This window comes from Pristis pectinata, chromosome 5 (assembly GCF_009764475.1).
Source record: "Pristis pectinata isolate sPriPec2 chromosome 5, sPriPec2.1.pri, whole genome shotgun sequence".
In the NCBI taxonomy this organism is placed as follows: Eukaryota; Metazoa; Chordata; class Chondrichthyes; order Rhinopristiformes; family Pristidae; genus Pristis; species Pristis pectinata.
This window is the reverse complement of record NC_067409.1, coordinates 105806717-105820112: the sequence shown is the minus strand read 5'-3', so window position 1 is coordinate 105820112 and position 13396 is coordinate 105806717. Positions and strand designations below refer to the sequence as shown.

The window sequence follows — 13396 nt, the reverse complement described above, 5'->3', positions numbered from 1 at the left end:
GATGTAGAATCAATCAGGTACTCCTTCAGAAAGCCAGCACAAGATTGTTGGACGGAATAATTAGTGCTATAGAACATTGCGCATACATGATATTGCAAAAGATCCAATCAATCTTTGCAGAAATATCAGAAAGATGGTCTGAAATCAACTTGTTCTTGAAGACATGTTATTGAATGCTCAAGCAGTACTTGCAGAGCAATGATACAAATCAGTCAGCCAGCAGGAACTAAGTCTGATGTTTTGCATGCCCACTAGTTAGCAGTGAGTCAATTCTATTTTATCTATAGGTGTTGAGAGCAATATGGAGGAGAAGCGAAACCGTCTTAATACATTAAAAATTATAATTTTAATTGCAGGTCAATGTTCTTGCACAAGTATAAAAATATTTAACGGCTTGATATGTTTTTTTTTTAAGTTATGGTTTTATTTTCACTCCCCATTAGATGTGAGGTGGAAAAACAAGTTTTGGGGTAAATCAATGGAGATTGTTCCAGTTGGCACAATTCATGTAACTCTTCCAAAGTAAGTACCATTGTAGGAAGTGTCCTGTTGCAGGAAAACAGCTAACAGAGTTTATATCAATTGTGAAACTGAGTAAAATAATGCAAAAGTAATTTGTTCCAGGAAAGCTTTTAAGTTTTTCTGTCTTTACCATCCCACCACTGTCTTGATTGCTGGTGGTTTCTTAGCACTTTCTGGTCAATTGAAAGTACTAATAACATATAATTGAATAAATTGATCTACCAGATTTTAAGGTTTAAAGCCATAAAGCACATTTCCATGCATTAAGTTGAAGATTGCATTACATATGAATGACTCAAAGGATTTTAAGACGATTAACCTTATTATTCCCTTCCCTGAAGAAAATGATTTGGGGAAAAATATTCCTCTGCCAGTCTCAGTGTCTCCTCATCTGCTGAGTGGACCATATGCCAAATGCTAGTAGGCACTTCTTGTGATGTGCAGATTCATCTCTGATCTCAATGCCTGATCCGGAATTTTAACATTACAGGAAGTGCCCAGGGCTATGACAGGGTTCTGTTGCTGAGAACTGTTCGTAAGTCAGAAATGAACAGAAACGGCTGTGACTGGGGAACGAGCAGGCGTGGGAAGAACAGCTCTCAGCTGGCTTCACTGGCTCAGTGTGTGAATCTGCTCAGCTCGACCCAGCCCAGATTGTTATAGTTTGGTGTTGGTGGTGGAGGTGTTGAGGAAGTAGTGGGGAGAAAAGCCCCATTTTCCCATCTGGCAGAAGATGTCTACAGCCCCACAGCAGCCAGCAACTCTGTTCCACTGGCCTCCCAAATGCTCGTTCGGATGTCCCAATGGGCTGTCCATAAATTGGGTGTTCATAATCTTGGGAGGACTTGTAGATCAACTGCTCAGCTAAAGGAGCAAGGGCCCCAAAATAGCTTTAAAACTGAGTGATATTTGGTTCCTCTTCTGGGACCCACCTGGGGACTTTGTATCTGCAGTTCTGGGGATACAGTCAACCATCCCTGCCTGACATTATGCCATTGCGAGTTGTGTACCCGAGTTCTGGAGATCTCTCCTCCTTCTCTGAGGCAGTCTCTCGGGGTCAGGGATTACTGCTTCCTTTCTAGCTCTGTGGTTTTAAAGTGACGGATGAGCCCATTGTGGGAACCACAGGTGGGACAGAAACTTCTCGATTCGGCAGCCAGGTGGATAGTCTGGGAGGTGGATAGGTTGGCCTCCTCCCATTCAGACCAGGCCCCTGACAAGTGGACTCAAGGTTCTCATTGCCACCTCAAATGTTCTTCCTCTGTTTTGAGTATTTGTGACAATTTGGGGAGGAGGATGTTCACTTTGTCAAGGAGGCTCTGACAATATCCTTGAATTGTTTCCTCTGTCCACTCGCTAACCTCTTATCATGATGGAGCTCAGAGTTGTGTCTGGTTTATTAACCTGGTGCTTGGCACATGAATGTGTAGTGCCTTCATATTGGGAATGTTGGTCTGGGAGAGGACAGTAAAATTGCTTTGCTTATTCTAGCAGTGGATTGGAGTATTTTTCAGAGATGCCATTGATGGTATCTAACAGTGCTTTGACGTGCCTGGTGTCTCAGAAGCACATGGGGGAGCAGGGATCACTATCGTACTGTAGATGCAAGCTTTGTTCCAGGCATGCAAGCATAGTTTTCAAACACTCTTTTCCACAGATGGTCAAAGCTATGCTGGTGCACTGGAAGCAATTGATTTCTTTAGCAATGCTAAATTTTATCATCAATGTCTGCCTCCATTCTCAAAATATGTCATCATGGATCTTTGTCATCGGGGAAGGTTAGCAGAGGACCTTTGTTTTGTGTATAAGTGCAAAGCCCATTCTCATATTCACTGAAAAAGTTGGCGATGACCTGGAATGTTCATGTGTATGCATTGTCAGCCTAGTGACTGAGGTTGGGGTAATTTTGGTTCTGAAGTGCAGACAATGTAGGTTGAACAGTTTCCCATCTATCCTTTTAGACTTGCTGAGGTGAGTTTTATCACTGCTGCAAGAATGATTGAGCAATACACAAAAAGTGCTGGAGGAGCTCAGCAAGTCAGGCAGCATCTACAGAGGGAAATAAACAGTCAACGTCTTGGGCCAAGACCTTTCATCAGGACTGGAAAGGAAGAGGGCAGATGCCAGAATAAGGTGATGGGGGGAGGGGGAGGAGCACACGCAGGCAGGTGATAGGTAAGTTCAGGTGATAGGTGAGTCCAGGTATGAGGGGGAAGGTGGGCAAGGGGGGGGGAAGATTTGTTACATCTTCTCCCCCACCTCCCCCACTCACCTACCTTCCCCCCTTGCTGGCTAACTACTTCTTCTGACTGGGGACTAGGCAGATACAAATTCAGCTAGTTTGCTAGCAACCTCATTTGCCTTTGTTGTGACTGCTGATCTGAGCCACATGGAAGCTGTAGTTGGGAGATATAGAAGTTCTTTATTCAGCACAGATTTTCTGATATTTCTCCTGACACTCAATAGTACAGTGATGTTTCGTACTTATTAAACAAAAACAATAAATTATTGACTACAGTTTCAATGGCTATAATTACCTACTTTAACATTTTGAATGTAGACGGAACTTGCATATTTACCATGGGGGCACATCCCAACTAGCAGAACTCCTTTGAATATTAAAATACTGGCGGCTGATCGGAGCACAAACTCCAGACACCCAAAATATGCTTTTGTTATGGTGTTGATGGATGGCTCCCTGGATGTACAAATAGGCAGAATATTAAGTGACAAAACAGACATTAAGTGACAGGAATATGCCGTTAACAAGTCCCCAGGTTACGACAGGGTTCAGTTCCTGAGAACCTGTTGTAACCCAAACTGTTTGTAAGTTGGAAATGAACAGAAACAGCAGTGACCGGAGAGCGAGCAAGTGCGGGAAGAGCAGCTGCCAGCTGCCAGCTTCCCTCGCTGACTGAGCCATTCTGCTCAGTGCTCCCAACTCTGCTAGACTTGACCCAGCCCCCAACATTTCTGGCTTGGGGTGGGATGTGGGGGTTGGGAGAGAAGGCATGTAGTAGCACGCCACTCCCACCCAGCAAAAGATGCCTGCAGCGTCGCATCCATCCTGCTAGTCTCCCAAACGCTCGTTCATACGTAAGGGCTGTCAGACATTCGTAACTTGGGGGGACCTGTGACAGATGCAGGAAGAGCCATGAGGTCCTGAGGACCCTGTAGATCCTGAGGTAACTACTGGAATTTTTGTTGGGTTCAATTGCTTATGTTGCATAAGGATGACCCTAGGGAAAAGTGGGTCAAACAAACCTTGCTTCGTTTACTTCCTCTACTCACCGATATTATTCCAGCTTGCAATTCTGTTTATATTTTGGATTTGTCCACTGGATGCAACTTTGCTCGATGTGTAGGCTTGAGGGAAGTGGCTGTGTTTAATAATGAACTCGCACGTTTCAGAATTAGCATTTGAGGTCCTTTGGAAACTGCCTTTCAACACAGGCTTCATAAAGAAAAAGAACTACGCTGTTTCCTACACTGTGGAAAACCTGGCAGAATTGATGAGAGACCAGGTGTTGGTTTTGAAAGAAAAAATGAACTATGTCATCACCTGAAGGTCCAGTTGCAACGTCCACTTTTATTACGATGCTTGAGTTGCACTACGGAAGGGATTCATTAGCCTCGTCAACATCTGCGCTCTATAGGCAAAATGAAGGGAAACACAGCTCCAATTGGTGGCTGGATGAGCTGATTGGAATTCCTTGGAACTTGAAGACTTGAACATGATGCTAAATGTAGTCTGACATTCTTGGTAGCGATAGCTTGGATGTATAGGTGACAATAATCCAAGTTCTTGAACTCTGTGCTGTTCAAAGTTCAGCCTCACTGGTGACATCAGAAAACTATCATAGTGGAGAAATTACATACTACATATAAAAGCACTGGCATCAACTGGACTTGGTGCTGACACGGCATTCTTGAACCTTAAAGAGATCCTGCATTCAGACTTTGCCCTTTTTTACATGACAAAGTAAAATTTCAAGCTCAAATTCTGAAAGAAATGTGGAGAGCATGGTACTGATGTGCTGGATCATTGATCTTGTCAAGAAACAAGTTTTCAATGAAGTTGTACAAAAGGCAACCAGACTGGGTGAAGCAGGTACCAGTAACAAGAGTCAATGGTATGTAGGCACTAAAAAGGCCATCAAGCTGACAAAGAATAAGATGGCTCTGCTGAAGGATCTGGATGGTACCATTACAACTGATGAGGGCAAGCAATTGGAGAAGTAGACCACTGGGGAATGATAAGCTCAAAGAAGTCTGTAGCAGACCAACATAAGCTGGAGGAAGTGCTCAGGCTATGATTTTGCTGGATGCCAAACCTACACGAAAGGAACTTGAACAAAAGAAGATTTCCAATAACAAGACTATTTGATTATGTGAGTTATTGCTACTTTGTTGGAAAGAAGAAATTGTTCTGCAGGATTCTAAAGATGCTCATTTCATCACACCATCAAAATAAGGGAGACACCAGTGACTGCAATAATGTATACAACACATAATATTGTGCAAACAAAACCTTGCACTTTGTTCTTTTATCTAGGTATAAGCATTAGCTAAATCTATCCTGAGTGCCACTGTAGCCTTTGCTTGGAAATGTCTGCTATGGACATGGTCTTTTCTAATGGAGAAAAAAAGTAGTGAAGTGTGTCCCTTTTAGTTAATTCTATAAAAGCCATGTACAGAGTTTCACACTGTTTTGAAGGAGCTTGGTTGTCTTCTTATACTGCTGATCCTTTGCAAAGTCTGTATAATAATGCAAGGGCATTTATAATGAATGAAAACCTGGTCTAGTTCATCCAGTATCCAACAGTAAATGAAGCAAGGCACGAGATGCTCTGTCCTACATTGCTTAACAGTCGCTTCTCATGACTGCTTCATTTTGTCTTCCATGATGAACTATGGGAAAGTAGATCATAAGGGGCCTATTGTTTGTGGATGCTGCAGTCCTGTGGCTTGCATTGTAGATGCTGGGAACATGTTATTGTCATGGTCTCTCACTCATGCACAATCTTTGGGCTAGAAGGAGACTGTCATGCACCCAGGCTGAATGTGTTAGTTTGTTCTCATCTGCATAAAACTCTGATAATCCACTATCTGATTTTGATTGTTTGGAAATCCCAGTGCTTCATATCTGGTTCACTGGGAGCTTATTCCCCTGCTCCTATTAAACACATCAAGCAACAATTTCTTTACTCTCTTTAAACTCGCCTTGGCAAGTTCCTCTTACTCTAGTTGATATGTGATGTGACCGTATCACATATCATAACTGTGTACTGTTATGCCATAAGGAAAAAGCAATGTTTTGAATCCTGCCTTGCCTTATTGAGTACAACGTAGGTGAAAACTGACATGCTTATAACTAATCTGCATATTTGCAGCAGTTGGGGGGGGGGGGGTTGGGGGGTGCGGGTAAAGCTGCAAAAGAGGGTTGACTGGTGGATAACCTTATACTATGTTAAACTGGAGGAACAGCACCTCATTTTCCATCTTGGAACCTTGCCCCCCAACCATGCCTCTTCTTTGCTTCCCTTTCCTAGCCTATCTTTTTTTCTAACCCCTTTTTTTTCCTTTCCTTACCTTTGATCCATCCCCTGGTGGATCTGCTCTCCCCTCCTCCCCCGCACCTGCCTATCACTATCTCTTACCTGCATCTACCTATCACCACCTTGTGCCCACTTCCCCTCTTTTGTCCACCTATCACTGCTCTGCTTTTCCCTCCTATATATTGGGCTTCCCCTTTTCCTATCTTCAGTCCTGAAGAAAGGTCCTGACCCAAAACGTTGACTGCCTGCTTTTCTCCACAGATGCTACCTGGCCTGCTGAGTTCCTCCAGCATCATAGTGTTTTTCATCTAGATTCCAGCATCTGCAGTCCTTTGTTTCTCCACTGTATTAATGGTCTCTGCACAATTTGTTTATCAACCCCTTCTGGTATATATGGAGGCACTCTCTCTCCTTTCCACCCATTTTATTTGTGCACTTTTCTGTAAACAAACGCAGACACATGCAGTTCAAGGAGTTGTTTTCCTCTACTTAACCTTTCCAATTTTCTACTGCTGGCCAACCAATACCACCTCACTGTATTTGGGAGTTCCTGGTATCCTATTATTGGATTGGCAAGGAACAACAAAAGTGATTTGGTGTACCAGCCAGCATTAACCACAGCTTAAGAGGAAGAGCTGTATGTTTTACCAGTCAGACTCTGCTTTGTGGGTGTCATGTTTTTCAGAGATTGTATGCTTAAAAGGATAATTTTCCCCCAATATTTCTGACCAAACTTGAAGTAACTATCAATTGTTTGACATCTTCTCAACAAGATTTTAAGATGTTATTCCATATATTTAGCTCAAATAGATTAAATGCATATTTCTGTGGGCCTGCTTAAAATAAATCTTAACCATACAACTTTCTCCTCAGATATGGAGACCATTATGAGTGGAATAAAGTAACTTCTTGTATACACAATATTCTTAGTGGACAGAGGTGGATAGAACATTATGGAGAGATTCTCATTAAGAATACAGCAAGTAGCATTTGCCAGTGCAAGCTGACATTTATGAAGGTATGAAAATGTTCTCCTTTTGAAAGGAAGCAAGCTAATGTTTTCCAAAATTGGTTGGTTTATCTTCCAATCATAATTCACTTAAAAACATATTCTGTATCAGATATGTGTGGATGTGTCCTTTACCTGTTTACTAGGGCGAACCTATATTTAGTTTATGCAAACCACTTCAGATGACATTGTCCTACTTTTGTACTGCTAGCTTTGTGTTTAAGCTCCTGCAGTTTTTAGAAGAAAGTAGTTTGCAGTAGGGTGAATAACTTCCCTTCATGTAAAATAGGGATTGTCCTTGTTTGGAGAAAAGAATCACAAGCCTCCCATCTGGTCAATAATTTCAAACTGTACAGCTACCTCAGCAATGCTTGCCCCAACCTGCTGCTAAGGACTTAATTCAAAAAGCAGCTTAAATTTGTTGCTAGAAGCAATCTTGACTGTTCCATATCCACATTAAAAAGATAATATGGATAATCTTCCTTGTACTCCAGACTTCAATCCACCTATACATCCTGGGGTGTTAAGAAACTCTCATTGTCAGGGAAATTAAAGCTTTGCTCTGCTGCTTCATGCTGTGGAGTCTCCAAAAGCTTGCTGCTCTAAGGAGGTGTTCAAGGTGTGAAACAGATTCTCCGAACTTTGCAGTTGAACAACCTGGTTTGCAGCCATCAGCCAGAAACATGAAACTCTATTATCAAGGCTAATTAAAATATTGAAACAATCTTCAAGAACCTTCACAATAGCCAAGAGAAAAATCTTGTTATTACCAGAACAACTTATTGGGAAGACTAATGAGCAGGCCCCTAAAGCCCTTCACTCAAAGCACTTGAAATTAAACAGTCCAGGTTTTGAGTTTAAAATGTCATGAAGTAGTGAATGGTGACTTTATTGAATTTAGCTAAAATAACATAGGATAAATCAAAGCTAATGCTTCATTTTAGAACATGATGCTGGTAAGAACAGTTGGGTTTAATACTTAAACACCAGCAATTAAATATCAGACTTGTATCAGATACATCTTCAATGTTTATTGCAGTTTTAGTAGTAGAATCCTTTTTGATATTCATCTTTCTGTTGCACCCTATTTACAAGTTATCTTTGATATTTTAGGCAAAATATTGGAATTCAAATGTTAATGAGGTTGAAGGGATCGTAATGAACCAAAATGGGAAGATAATGAATCGACTATTTGGAAAGTGGCATGAAGGTATATTCTATGGAACTCTCCCATCAGCAACATGCATCTGGAGACCAAGTAGGTGATTTGTGTCAAATATCTTTTAATACTGAGCTGTAGTGTTATTATAAATCTATTCACTTCATGAAGGAAGAAAAGTTGCTGAATGAAAATGAGCTTTTCCTTTAAAGGACACTTGTAAGTGTCAAATTTAGAAAAACAGAGTTTGTAATAAGCAAGGATATGACAAAGTGTGAGATATTTTATAATATTTCCAGTTGCTTTTAACACATTCCTATCAGCTGAGCTCGCACTTCTCTGACATTTAAAAACAAAATCACAAGGGAGCAAGTAAACTCTCATTTGAATATTTGAAGGTCTGGATTATTAATGCTATGTATCTTGCCTGTTCCCATTTTGCCACTTGCACAAAGTCAAAGTGTTGTTTGAATTGCATATCTGATGCAGGAAAAACTTGAAGATATTCTAGGTTAGTGCTAATAATAGTACCGGTCAGTTAACAACATTCCTGCTGTTGTTTTAATAAGTAAACTCGGAAATACATGAAACCGATTAAAATCAGAAGACAAATAAATGATAAAAGGATATATTTGTTATGTGTATACAATACTGCATTGTTTTTTTTTGTACTACCTCAATGTACTTGTATATATGGAATGATCTGTTTTGGATAGCATGCAAACAAAAGTTTTCATTGTACCTTGAAACGTGACAATAATAAATCCAATTACAATGACAATAATACTTTGTTCACTTCTTGCCATGAACTATGCAAATGTTTTTCAGTTGCTTTTCCAGACTAAATTTTTTTATAAACAGGAGTTGCAGTGAACAGTAGTGTTTTCCCTTGGGTGATTTTGAAGTACAGCACTTGAAACTCCATCTGTCTTTAGTAATATTGAAAAGAAAAGTAGATGTTTATGTGGGTACAACAGAAGCTGAGAATATGAGAGGGAAAAACATAGAAATGCTTAGCAGGTCAGGCTGCATTTTTGGGAAGGGAAATGGCCAACGTTTGAGGTTGAAGACCTTTCATCAGAACTGGAAGGAGGCAAAAGAAGCTTGTAAGGTGAAGGGTGGGGAGGGGGAAATGTCTCTGGGGTAAAAACAGGGTGACCTTGGGGATAAGCTTTGACAGTTACAATGTTTCACACCGTTGGAATATTGTTCACCGTTACAATGAGGCCCAACGCAAGCTAGAGGAACAGCACCTCAACTTGCACCTGAGCATCATTGTAGCCTTTTAACTTAACATTGAATTCTACAACTCAAGGTTACTTGACTTCTGTCTGTATCAGTTGTCCATCTCTGTTGATTTGTTGTTTTCTTTCCCTTTTTGTTTTCTTCTGGGAGTGGAGGAGTCTTCCAGCCTGACCTACTGGGCACGTCTCCCTACTCTGCATTTTGCAACTCTTACATTCTTTTGTCTCTGTTCTCACTCTCTTACTCCCATTCACTTGTTGACCAGATAGCCTTGTTTACAGCTTGTTCCCAAAGTCACCTTGGTTTTGCCCTAACCAAGATATCCACTCCGCCAACCTTTTATCTCCGTTTCTGTTCTGACAAAGGGTCTTCAACCTGAAGCATTAGCTTTGTTTCTTCTCCCAGAGATATGGTCTGACCTGAGTTGGTACAACATTACCTGTCTGTCTTTATTTTGGATTTCTGGCATCTGCAATATTTTTTCCAAACAAAGAGAGAATGTTAGCACTTCTTAATTTTCATCAAAGATAGTGTTTGTAGCTCACACGCTCAGGACTTGAAGGCTAGGTAAATTCGCAGCTGTTAAATCTAAAACAAAATACTACCTTTACAGAAGTATTCTTCTGAAGGTAATGGCCCATAGGGAAATTGATGATGCCCTGCAATAGGATGAGTTGCAGGGAGAACAGATATGGAATAGCAAGAACCCTAGACCCTAGGATGTACAAGTTTGGGGAAAAAAACAGATTCTCGAAAATTGAAATAAAGGCAGAAAATGCCAAAAATACTCAACAGGTCACCCAGGGAAAGAGAAGCAGATATAATGCTTCAGATGAAAACCCTTTCACAACTGGGAAAAGGAAAATAAATTAGTTCTGTGTAATTTTTTTCCCTTCTTTCCCAGTTCCAATGAAGGGGTCTTCAAACAAAATATTACCTCTCTCTCTCTTTGCACAGGTACTACCTGACCTGCTGAGTGTTTCTGGCATTTTTCTGTTTTTAATCTACAAGTTTGTTAAGTTTGTAATAAAATATTTCAATTTTTTCTTTCCTTATGAACTAACTACTATATGTGATTATTGATTTAGAGTATTGTAATCCTAAGTACGACTTAATACAATGTATTCAGTAGTATTTTTACTTTCTTTTTTGATGCATGTACTCTGTATTTTTTTCATGGATTTAATAAAAATATTGTAAAGAAAAAGTTTGTTGCAGTACGTAGTAACTGCAGGTAATGGCTTTATTGAAAACCATCTGTTCAGATAATTAAAAGCGTAAGTAGCTTATTAAATGAGAGAGTAGAACGCTTCTTGCTGTATAGGGTTTTTTTAATATCACAAGTGTGCAGAGATGGGAAGAAGTCTGGGCGTCCCTCATCTTCCCCTCCCTTCCCTCGCCATCTCCCTCTGTTCTAAAGTGTGACAATCTGACAGTTGAAAGGGCACATTGTTGAATGTGCCTTGACACACAATTATTCTGCAGATGCTGGAATCTGGAGCAATACCCAAAAAGTGCTGGCTCTTCTACCTATCACCTCTCAGCTTATTACATCTTCTCCCCCTCCCCCATCCACCTACCATCCCCCTTTCACCTGAACTCACCTATCACCTGCCTGTGTGTGCTCCTCCCCCTGCCCCCACCTTCTTATTTCTGGCTTCTGCCCTCTTCCCTTCTAGTCCTGATGAAGGGTCTCGGCCTGAAACGTCGACTGTTTATTTCCCTCCCTGGATGCTGCCTAACCCATTGAGTTCCTCCAGCACTTTTTGTGTATTGATGAATGTGCCATTCTGGTTTAATGGAGTTGGTTTTAAGAAACTGAACCTAAGGAGTCAGCTCTGCATTTTGTTTTATAGAGATTGAAGAGTCCTTTGGGCTGCTGAACAACTGGGAAGCTGCCCAGACAAGGCAATTAAAAGAAAATAATCTGAAAGTATTTGCAGTCTATTCAAGCACTTGACAACAATCAAAACTCTGTAAAATCATCATTTGGTATTTTGCTAATTGTGATAGATTTACCAAACACTCATTCAGAATGGATTAAATCAACCTTTTTGGGAATAAAGTCTCAAGTAAATATTATTTGTATAGTGTTGAAAATTAGAAAAGTCTGGGGCTGATTGCATGAAAAATAGTTGCTTGTTTTTTAAAGCATTTCTGAGGATTACTCTTATTCCCTTTAAACATGGATTTGAATGTTATTTGACAGCAGTGGGTACAGAGTCTGATTTTTGTATCAAAACCCATGTTGCTCTGTTCTTCATGTTTTTGTATTTATTTCTCTTTTGTAGATCCCATGCCAAAAGATTTTGAGCAGTACTATGGTCTTACCAAATTTTCACTGGGATTAAATGAACTGGAACCTGATGAAAGACCATACCTTCCACAAACTGACACAAGATTTAGACCTGATCAAAGGTACACATTTAATGAATGCAACTCCATGATAATTTTCGTTCACTTTCTTGAAACCTGACTTTACAAGTGAGGGCACAAAATCGTCATTGATGGCAACCACTCAACCAAGTTAGTTCAACAGTCCAGAAAGCTCTAAACGTTGCCCATTAGGTAGCACAAGGGTGTGGAAGCTCTTGGTTTGGCCTGCTGAAGGGCCACTGATGTTCTACTGTACAAGAGTATGCAACTGATAGATTTCCGGGGTGGGGTGGGGAAGAGAATGTGAGGTGGAAACAGGTAGAAGATTGTTGGGCATGATTTTCCTCATGGGAATGGAGTGAGGGGAGGGTTACCATTGAGCTGTGCCAGGGATGGTGGTTAAGGATTGCCAAGTCAGAGGGAGGGGTGGTGTTTTCTGAAATAGATTGGTGGGTTGTGTGGTTTACTCGTAACTATTATAGGTATGGGGGGTAGGAGTTTTGTGTCTAGCAGATGAGGTCAGCCATTCACTTGTAGAGTGGCGTGGTGATCCCAGGGGATGACGGTAATTTGTGAGAGAGGGGTGGTTGTGGATATCAGTGGCAAGATTAACTGAGGACGAAGATTGGCTTGACCGTTGATTTTAAAGGAGAGAAGATGGCTATCTCGGGTTCATTGACAGTGGCCCAGATGAGTGGATCCCCTTAACATTGAAGGGTAGAAGCTAGCTTCAAATGAAATCTTCAACAGTTCTCGCAAATCTTCTATTTACTGTAGAGATCGGCTTGTGATGTCAAATGTGTTGTATGACAGATGACATCGCCACACGTGCTCAGTGGTTTCCATGAGCTAGTAGAACTGGTGACAACTATTTTGGGTCATAGACTTCTGCTGTGAGTGAAAACTTCCTTCCAAACCCAACATTTTGGTGACATCTAATTGTTTCTTAAACAGTTCGGTGTTTTTCTTTTGTCTCCAATACTCTTTGGAAGTTTATTCCATGTAACTCCAAATCTCTATCAGTGTTTGGTAATCTGATCCCAGAATTTACACAGGTTCACAAATCTTTTTATTTCTCCTTCTCCTTGGTGTAAGCCAGATTGTTTCTCTGTTCCTTTGCTGCCTAGTGCCTCGTGCTGGGACCATCAGGTGAAAAGAAAAAACAACAGCCTTTTTTCTTATAGAAAAGATTATCAAAGGGCAAGTTGTGATGTGCCTTGTAGCAGCTTGTTATGATTTTGTATTGGTCAGCCACTTAACTGGCTGCTATCCAGACTTTCAGGCATGAGTGGGTGGAAGATACAATCACCTATTAAAGCATTAACTGTTCAGAATTGATTAATTATTCACAGGCTTGACTTCCCCTTATAATTTGACTCTTACACAGTATTAACCTTCAAGAAATGTGTTTTGAGTTATAAAATTATTGTAGTACTTCTGAAAGCCTCAAAGTAAAACTTCAAAAAGGTAACCTTTAAAGTTATGGTCCTGCAGATCTTCAACGACAAAATTTCTAACAGGAAATGG

General features: G+C 40.7%; 1 protein-coding gene across 3 annotated transcripts in view; it reads left to right on the top strand.

Moving 5' to 3' along the window:
* LOC127570240 (oxysterol-binding protein-related protein 3-like) overlaps positions 1 to 13396 on the top strand; it is a 131144-nt gene that overhangs the window by 98145 nt on the left and 19603 nt on the right. For all 3 annotated transcript variants that reach the window (XM_052015565.1, XM_052015563.1, XM_052015562.1), the window contains 4 exons: positions 444 to 522; positions 6954 to 7098; positions 8203 to 8347; positions 11785 to 11911. In XM_052015565.1, coding sequence (XP_051871525.1) covers positions 444 to 522; positions 6954 to 7098; positions 8203 to 8347; positions 11785 to 11911 — 496 coding nt within the window. The remainder of the gene's footprint in view (positions 1 to 443; positions 523 to 6953; positions 7099 to 8202; positions 8348 to 11784; positions 11912 to 13396) is intronic.